Source organism: Myotis davidii, unplaced genomic scaffold (assembly GCF_000327345.1).
Source record: "Myotis davidii unplaced genomic scaffold, ASM32734v1 scaffold59, whole genome shotgun sequence".
NCBI classification, from domain to species: Eukaryota; Metazoa; Chordata; class Mammalia; order Chiroptera; family Vespertilionidae; genus Myotis; species Myotis davidii.
The window spans coordinates 6,277,399-6,287,485 of NW_006293001.1; the positions used below are offsets into that span (position 1 = coordinate 6,277,399).

The following is a 10,087-nucleotide window of genomic DNA, read 5'->3' on the forward strand; positions in this document are numbered from 1 at the left end:
CCTCTCTCAGTCATGGCCAAAGGTCACTTCCTGGCAAAGCTTTCCCAGATGTCCTCGGGCAGCTACCCCCACCTCTATGTTCCTGTGGCACTGTATGATTACTATTTCGTGGCAGATGGAAAAGAAGAAATACTGTTCCCCTATCTGTCTCTCCATGACCATTGTCCCTACTCAGTCAAACCTCAAGATTACAAAATGCTGCAAATCATTATTTACTTTTTCAAAATGACACAGCATGAAGAAACATCTCTTTTTTAACATGACTAATAAATGTGACGAAATAGACATGTTTTCCCTTCCATATATATTAAACTAGTCACTTGTATTATAGACTAGAGGCCCAATGCATGAAATTTGTGCAAGGGGCTTGGCCCCCACTGCCGCTGTGGCCGCCTCTGCCTCGGCCCCTGCCCCTGTTACTTCATCCGGAAGGTCGTCCAAGAGGACATCTGGAAGGACATTTGGTCTAATTAGCAAAGGAGAGGTAATGCCAATAAATTCAAAACCATATTTCTGTATAAAATGTAACTTGTAATTTTTCAATTCTCATATGAGAAAAAGTATTTCAATTTTACTTATGAAATTTATTTTGTAGAATCAGGACCTCTCATATACATGGATCCATCATACACTGGGTGCATTAAGCAGCAGAGGTGATAGTCATTGGGTAGCAGGAATAATAACGAAGATTTCCTAGACTAAACCATCGCTAATATTCACCGGAGGCTTCAGATTTCTGAGCCCTATCCCAGAGTTTCTGAACCAGTTGGGTCTGGGGTGGAGCCTGGAAATTTGTATTTCTAATCAGTTCTGATGACACTGATAGCTGGTCAGTAGAGCACATTTAGGGAAGCAGTGAGCTAGTCTGATCTGCATGTTAAATTGTTCAGAGACTATAGGAAGAGAGGAAGTTTGATAAATAAGTATAAGATAATAAGGATTATATGTATCTGAACTTAGAGAAAGGATGCCTAATTATGCCTGGTGGTGGGCAGACATGGCACATTTTTAATTGAGGCTTAAAGAATGGGTAGGTATCACATTGTTTGCGGGTAGTTTTTATCGCACGCTAACAGGTGGTGCGGGCCATTTTTGCTAATTTTTTGTGCAAATGGCAACGTTCAGTAAAATTACGATAACCGCTAGTCTATAAAAAACGTATTAATACGTGTCCCGCGCTCTACTACACTGGTAGAACGTATAAATACGTAAAACGTGTAAACACGTTTCCCGCATACAATGTGGTAATTATCTGCTACATTGATGAATGAGGGTTGATTCCTGGCCAAGAGAACAGAGGCATGAGAAAACAGGTATAAATCTAGAAAAGAAGAAAATGAGGAGAGCAACAATAGTGTGGATATAGACTAAGGTCGCTGTCCTCCATGTATTTTAGAAAGAACTTGCTGGTTTGTACAGCCCTTGACAGTAGGTTGCTGGTAGTCATCATTTCTCTCACCTTGTTTGCCTTTGCAAAATGAATCTCTTTTCTGGTGTTATGCAGCCTAGTGCAAATTATGGAAACTCTCAGAGCTTTAGTTTTCTCAGATATAGTTTGGAGACAATTCTACTTTTATTGAAATATTTATTTTTAAGGATGAAATTAAAAGTATGGCAGATGCTACTTCACTTCCTTTTTTTTCTTATGTCCCCATACCTAAGGTAGTTCTTTACAAAATATTATTTGAGCACCTGATACAGGCAAGTCCTTGATGACTTATATATGAGAGATGTTTTCAGGACTAATAGTGTCCTCTTCACTTGATATTCTAGCATAGGGAAGATTTCTATTTTAGAAGGGAAAAGCTACTCATTTGGATCATTGCCTAATAATGTTTGATTTACTCTTTGTTAAACATAGGCACTAAACAATTGAGTGTATATGCACATGCACACACACTTATATACATAAATAGTTCATATATATACATCTACTTATATGCATGTGTAAATAGAAACAGCCTATAACTTCTACATATTAATTTTTTCACATTTTGTACTCCATTTATAAAATAAGAATATTATAAAAGTGTAAACAAATTATGTTAGAAAGTTTAGTATTTTCTTACCCTCATTCCTTCAAATCTAGATAAAGCTCTTAGAGGTCTTAACGCTCTAAGTGTCCGAAGGGACTTAATGGGGGTGAGGTCTGAGTAGTCAAGAGTATTTGCAACTAAAGTAACCAAGGAAACCTGCAAAAAAAATTTTATTAATTATTTGAATGAAATAATCATGAAAGATCACTAAGAGCAGCTCAACAAGGACAATATGATTTTATCTATCAAGTTATCTAGTCAGAGCCTAAAACAATGGGTAAGAGGAATGCTTTGCAAGGAAATAGATAGAAAGGAAGGTTAACCAAAATAAAATGCAACAATAGAAGGAAAGTAAGTTATTTCTTATATCTGAAAAAAATCACATGTACCTTTCATACTTTGATAGTCCAAGGTTATGTACTTTTGCATATTAATTCTGAACATTTAATGAGAGCAGCTATAAAAATTTCAATTGAAATAAAGCCCAGGACATAACAAAGTGTGTGATTCTAAAGCTAATTCATAAGAGCATATGGCATTAACTCAACTACATCTAAACTTTAATATAAACCTTATATAAAAGCAATGTGAAGAATCATGATTCCGTGATGGGGTTATTATATTGAATATAACAGCTGAAAATTATTGAGAAAACTACAGTATAGCCTATAACTGAGAATATACTAGTATATATGCATAAACATCCATTTACCTAACTATGCACATATATATATGTATATATATTCACACACTATATATATGCTCATACTTATGAATAATGTTCAATTAAGTTTCAAATAATAAAAAAGCCTGCAGAAATCAGACAAGTCCATTCTCTGAATATCAAATCAGATCAGTGGTTCAGAAACCTGAATATGCACCAGAATCATCTGGAGGGCTCGTTACAACAGTATGCTGGGTCCCAACACCAGAGTGTCTGATTCAGTAGATATTAGGTGGGTTCTGAGAATTGTACCCCTAATAAGTTCCCACCTATATGTGACAATTTTGTTGGTTCAAGAATCACACTTTGAGAAAAACTAGATTAGATAAGTTGCTCAATCTTTGAGAAATTAAAAAAAATCTCAGCTCCTCCCTCAAATCCACATCCCTAGTTTTCATCTCTACCAGCAAGAATATTGTGTGCAACTTTGTTCTCTGTGTTACGTTATAGAAACATTCCATATCAAATATATGTGTAATATGTTATATAATTATAGACAAATACTTATTTACTGTTTTTTCAAAATATTAAATAATATTTCAAATCAAAGCTACATACCTCCCCAAGTTCTGCTTATTACATAACCCTTCATATCACCACTTCATAATTTCAAATACAAAAAGTAATTTGTTATTATTGCTATATTTCTTAATTTAAAAGAAATTCAATTCTACTTGTAAACTTTTATTTCCTAAGTGGAGTGATAAAAATAACATGTTTATAGTAACATTTTAAAGGTTTTTGAATATCTTAAATGTTTTAAAATAACTTTTAAAAGAACCATCATAGTTACAGGTTAAGAGAAAAGAAATAACCTAAATTTCTTTTATCATTTTTTCTTATTTTGGTTAGCCTTTCTTTAAAACTATTATATTACAAAAGCATCCTAGGCAGTAACTAGGTAACATATACATAAAAGGCAAATATAAAAACAAACAATATGAAGTCATTAATGTAAGGCATCAAAAACTAGAAAGCCCAAGAGTGCATATGAGGTGCTATGTATACCTTGTGAAAAATTTTTTTTGCATATCACCTATATAGAAAATAAAATAGTTATTACTTTTAATATTTAATACATTGAGCTGTTAGAGTTTAACAGTTGAGAAACTGAACTTTAGAGTAGATATAGTTAGTTTTGGCTTCATTTTGCAGTCAGATTTTGTTGTTTATAGTCATGCTTACATATAATTTTGATATCTATGAATAATGTTGCATTGATTTACCCTTTCTGAAAAGTTTCATAATGCGAACTCTTGGTTAAATGTTAGAGCACTTGTTGGTACTCTAAAAATTTGCATGTTGTCTTCTAATTCCAGATATCAGATGGGAAAAAAATCTCTAAAAACTATGACTTATTATAGAACCTTTCTTTTCTAACAACAAAGACTAGATTTTGGAAAATCTAGGAGAATTAATATAAGAATGAAGAAATAATTCATTCTGAGAAAAATAAAATTAGGAGTTTGAGGTAGTAGCTTAATTTAAGGAAGCCTTTTTAAAAATAATATAGAATATCATATAACAATTACATTATTTTATATAATTAAATTATATCAAGAAAATATAAACCAAAATAATTTGAGTACACTAAATAAGAATGACATGACAATAATGGGTTGTACCATTTAATTTCTATGTGAGATGCCTTGATCTCACAAACTGTTTAGGATCTGTTTCCTGACTACTTCAAGATGATGACTAAAAAATATTTTTGCTTTGTTAAAAATAATACATAAACTGAAGCATTCTGATATATTTTCTTTCATCCAAGTACTCAACAGTTCTCTGAATTTGTTATTTGAAATTACTAACGCCAATTTCTCTGCTCCACCACCACTCTAGAGATGAATGGTAAGTTGGGTGTTTGAATGGGGATAAGAGCTGTGACTAATTTTGGTTTTCCCAATCATTGTCATTAAGATACAAACTTTGAAATTCCACACTCTCTTCACTCTAACATGGAGTTATTTGCTTTAGTACTAACTACCATTTTTATATAACTTTTAGCTAACAAAGACAACTTGATGCACCCATCACCTTATCTTTTAACTTTATATAGTAAAAAAAATCAGTTATTTTATCTTTTTAACCTATGTTTCTGCCCTTTTCCATTCCGACCCCTTACTTTCCAATTGTTCATTCTGTTCATATTACCGACAGGAATGACATCCAAATCACATCTTCTCTGATTGCAAAAAACACATGCAAGAATAAATTATGTTATAATGGTAGAGAAAAGAATTTACATTTGTTGAAAAGTTTCTCTTTTATTATCCCTCACAGATATCTACTGGCTATATTAATATTTCTAAAAGCATAAACCTATAGACAGAAAATACAAAAAGCTAACCAAAATTATAATATATAACATTAGTGAAGGCTTAGCAGAACACTTAATCATCACATGAAATCCTCTTTGAAATTTCATTCAAAGTACCTACATCGACAATTAAGAAGTCCAGCCAACACCAGGCATTGGTGAAATATGTTTTATAACCATATGCTACCCATTTTAGAAGCATTTCCAGAATGAAGACGTAAGTGAATATCTTGTCAGCATAGTCCAGGATAATCTTAATGGTCTTTTTCTTCTCAATATATATATCTTCAAAAGCCTGTGGAAATAATATTCAAATTCCTATTCATTTCCAACTAAAAGCTTATGATTCATAATAAAAATGGGAAATAATTTTGATGAAGAAAACCACTGAAATATAATACTATTATGAGCCAACTGAGTTTCTTCTGGTTTACAGCTTCTGTGTGACACCAGTTCTAGAGGTCATGAGAAGAGAAAGGAGTCACAAAGGAATGAAATTATTTCGAATATTCTGAAAAGAACCAGATCTCTGGCACTTGCAAGGACTTCCACTTCATCTGATTCCTCTTTTATCCCTCTTCAAATTGGATAAGACATGATAATTTCAGACCTGTTTCCAGGGTCAGCCACTCTGCTATATCTTTCTCACCCTGCACTCTCCTACACCAGTAGGATTTGGAGACCCTCCTTCAGGTCTTACATGCTTATGCATCCCCAGGAACACAGCAGGACGTGCAGAAGGGCTTGCTAAATGACCACGTGCAGGAGCTTAGGATGACTATAGGACATAGAGGTTGATTTCTTCTTTGAATTTTGCACAATATTTTATCATTCATTAAAAGCTTCAGTTCTACAAATCACTCCCATATTCATTCCATGAATGTGGCACCCTTAACACTCTCCCAGTAACAAGCCACAGCCACAAGTTCCTTGGGAAATAATTTGAATAAACTTAAAGAGCTGAGCTCACTGAAGACATTGAAAATGATTGCTGACCCAAACAGGTCTGTAGTAAGAATTTTCTCTTTCAAGTTTAAACAATACTTACCATGGTGAAGAAAATTAAAGCAAAAGGGCCTGTACCCTTAGTGATTAACATAATACTATCTGTCCATAAGCCTGGCCTTGTGCCATTCTTATTCTTCTTATTCCAAATTCACCTATCAATACCCTAAAAATGATCCCAAGCACTTTGTGCAAACTGTTGGTATGAATATTGAAGGAAACAGAGAAGTTGGGACGGAGAGAATGGGCAGATTACTAAGATGCTAAAAGAAGGTTCCAGCAGCTGGCAGAGGTTCTGAAAGTCAGTGGAATTAAAGTGCAGGGGAGACTTCCAGCCCTTGGGACTTTTCTGCCTCCCTTCTCCAAGTTCTGGAGGAATCAGGCCAGCTACTCAGACAGAAACTATGGTGGAAGATAGGGAAGGGGCTTGGTCACAAAGAGTGCTGTTCCTGGGCCTGGGGTGCAGAGCATGACCAGTAGATGCTGAAAGCCAAATACTCTGCCTGAGCATACCTTGCTTGGCAAGTCCCAGAGCCTGAAATGGGGCTCCTAGCTTCTAGGACTAATTTTGTGGATGTGAGAGCAAGGGGACAAGCAGGGCATTTTATGAGCTCTATCTGACTTGGGGTGTGGGCTTTACTATTACTCATTTTAGTTACCACTTACTCACCTATTTGGTATGCACCCCCCTTCCTGAGGAGCCACAGCATAGTAAAATGTACAGTGGCTTTGACTTTGACCTTAGTTAAGTTATGACTCTGTCATTTACTAGCTCTGAGACATTAAGCAACTGTTAACACTCTGTAACTAGCTTCTTCATTGGTAAAATAAGCAAAATCCGTAATCTCACAGGATTGTTGAAAATTAAAGGAGAACACCTATATAAAGGTCTTGAAATACAACAAATATGTACTAAATTAGAGCTATTACTTTTTATTTATTTTACAGACAAGTATTTTTAAAATCTAGCTCAATTGGAAAATTCCCTGAGCATATACACCAGCTTCTTGAAATACCTTTTTCTTTTCTTCTTCCTATGATTCATTTGAATTTTAGTTTTGAAAGTGTCCCCCCCAAAAAAAAAGAAAATGGTATCTTCATTTTTAGACATTTTGAACAAGGCATCACTCTAAGCTTTTCTATAATTTTTTGGTAATCTCCTTTCTGAGTCTAGTGATATTATGTGACTCAGCATGGGATAAACTTCCTTAGTCATTAGGAATACAAGATAATGTAGACACTGTCAAGACTCTTACTTGCATTTCACCTGATAAGTGAAGTAGCAATTTCGTACTCATCTCCTGTTTTTGAGAGAGGAGAACTGTTAGGAGAGGCAATTTACTATCCCCCTGAACATCCCTGCGTGTTTTTGTTGGGTGTGCCAAGAATGCAAGGCTGGATTACTCTTGATCCAGGCCATTTCTCAGGTTGTTTCTACAACAAGCAAACTTGAGAGATGAGATGGTGTCACCCTTGGGGACAAAGCCAGGTTGCTTACTGCTTGCTATAAGAGGATGGGTTCCCTAAGCTCAGTGCTTGTCAGCTGTGATGCTGACCCACTGTGTGTGCCATGTACACTTAGCTCCATGCTATGGCCCCATGGGATCTGGGGACAAGAGGAACCAGCACACACATGTTGAAGTTCATGCTGCTTTTTATGCCACGAGTAATCAAGTCCTTTGTCTCTGACTCGAAAGTCTCATATTTTCCGCCAGCACACACAAAACAGTAACAGGTTAACTTCTTGTAAGAGTAAAATCAAATCCCAGATCCATGAAGACTGTCTATGAGGCAATTTATAAAGTTCTTGCAAATTCTGCTTTCAGTAGAATGGAATTTCCAGTGGTATCTCCAGCTGGAACTATGCTTCCAATGGCTCATCTCTGTTAGTCAGCAGGGAAGGAAAACAAATTAAGAAAAGGCTCAGGGAGCTCTTAACTCCCAGATTCCCTTCAACTCTCACTGAAGGTGCTCAGTATATGTAAAAGACTGAGAAACTTGTCCATTCTCACCCTAAAACTGCAGTTTATTTTCCCTTAGAATAATACCCAGGAAGCTTCATAAGGTGACACTGCCTATCTTTGTCACAGCATCGCTGGCCACCACCTCCATCTATGTATTTGCTCTTCCTCCCATAACACTTCCTAAGTATGCCAACTTTTAATTTCCTGTATATCTGATGCTGTTTTATGCTTCCTTCCAATTGTACTATGTTCCCCTCACTGGAAAATTACTATTAATCTTTCTAGACCTTGCAAAACATCATCTACTTTTCTGAAATCTCAAGCAGACAAAGGTTCTTGCTACAGGCTTCATCAGTATATTCTTCACTTATAAGCCTTCATTACTGGTACCCCTTTCTTCCCCAATTGCTCTCCAAGTTCATGATCTTACCTGGGTCTTACCCATTTTTGCATTCAGGGCAGCAAGGATACTGTCCTGCATGTAGAAGTGCTCAGTTAATATTTACTGGCCTGAGCTAAAATTCTACCCTTGGTACTCATCATAGGGACTAATGGTTAGGTAAAACAACTTGCTACGGTATTTTTATCTCACAATTCATTAAGGACTGACACTCAACTTATTGCTTTGGGTGTCAGATTACTTACCAGAGCGCCACTGCTGAGCAGGATCATGAGGACAATAAAGCTTTCAAACCAGTTGTGTTCAACTATCCTAAAGCATGTTTTCCTGATATTCCACCAGATTTTTCCTTTTCCTGAGTCTATGCTAACGTCACAGCATGGGAACCTCCGTATGCAACCTGGCAAGAAAGATATGGATTAAAATGGCTAAAATACACGATTTAATGCAAATGTTTCCCAAAGAGAGAGCCTCAACCAAATAATTTCTAACACATACTTGCAGCTTCAAATAGATTCAACCTTCTCTCATCTCCTAATTCTCATGGTGTTTTCTTAACACTTGTCAGTTATTTTTAACTTAGGATATATTCCCGTCTTCTGTATTTCCCTGACTTCTCGCCAATCTCTTCTACAGTGTTTATAACATTTTTTTGCAATCCTAATACACAATGAACACTGAGCTTGAGGAATGAATAAATGAACTAAAATCTGAGGACAGTTCAGGGTCTTCTTTGCTGAAAGATATAGTTTCCTTAATATAGATCTAGTTGGCAATCTGGTGTGGCTTCAGCTCTTCCGTAAAAAACCTTTGACAAACTCCACTCTAAATAATAATAAGAAAATTAGCAAAGGTCCTAAAATTAAGTTTAAAAACTAGATCTTGATTAGAAGATGCAGATGAAACTGTTTCAAGTACTCTTAAGTTGAAAACAAATCGGATGTTGGAATCCTAGGTGTACAATATACTACTGTGAAAAATTGAGAAACATTTTTTAAAAATGTTTCAGGTTTATTCTTTCATTTCTCCATTAAATATTTCTTGAGTATTTTCAATATAGTCAGTTATGTACAGAGTTTCTTCTCCTTGGGGAATTTATTTTTGGTTTTGGTTAGGCAGACAGACATATAAATAAATGACTATAACCTGATAAGCAACTAAACTGACAGATATGCAGGGGTTATTTTGGCATATCTGGAATAAGCTCATTGAGAAGGTCAGAGGAGGCTTCCTAGAAGGGTTGAAGTCTGAAATGAATGATTGTACTAGCTAAAAAGGGTTTGCATGGAATTCTGGGCCAAGAGGCAGCCGAATGTGCTATGCATAGAAATTGCAAGCAGTTCAGAATTATTATGAAAGCAAAGTGTACACAGGAGGCCTAGCTGAGGTTAGAGAAACTGATCAGATTATAGAAAGCATTTCTCCCACCTCAGGCAATTAGGTCTATATCCTATAAACATTGAGGAGTCAGGGAAGGGTTCTAAGCACAGAATGATAAGGCAGACTGCAATTTAAGTAGACGTCTCCAATGGTTGTGTGGAGAGTTAAGTTGGAAGAGGAGAAAAAAGAGGGGTGGAGGTAAGGAAAGACCCCTAGCCAAAAAAACATTTAGAATTCTGGTTTAGGGCAGCAGGA

General features: G+C 35.7%; 1 protein-coding gene across 3 annotated transcripts in view; it reads right to left on the reverse strand.

Moving 5' to 3' along the window:
- The window catches only part of SCN9A (sodium voltage-gated channel alpha subunit 9), a 77,320-nt gene that overhangs the window by 13,010 nt on the left and 54,223 nt on the right, over nucleotides 1-10,087 (reverse strand). For all 3 annotated transcript variants that reach the window (XM_006766515.2, XM_006766516.2, XM_006766514.2), the window contains exons 18-20: nucleotides 8,698-8,852; nucleotides 5,205-5,378; nucleotides 2,070-2,192 (exon numbers count right to left, since the gene is read on the reverse strand). In XM_006766515.2, coding sequence (XP_006766578.1) covers nucleotides 2,070-2,192; nucleotides 5,205-5,378; nucleotides 8,698-8,852 — 452 coding nt within the window. The remainder of the gene's footprint in view (nucleotides 1-2,069; nucleotides 2,193-5,204; nucleotides 5,379-8,697; nucleotides 8,853-10,087) is intronic.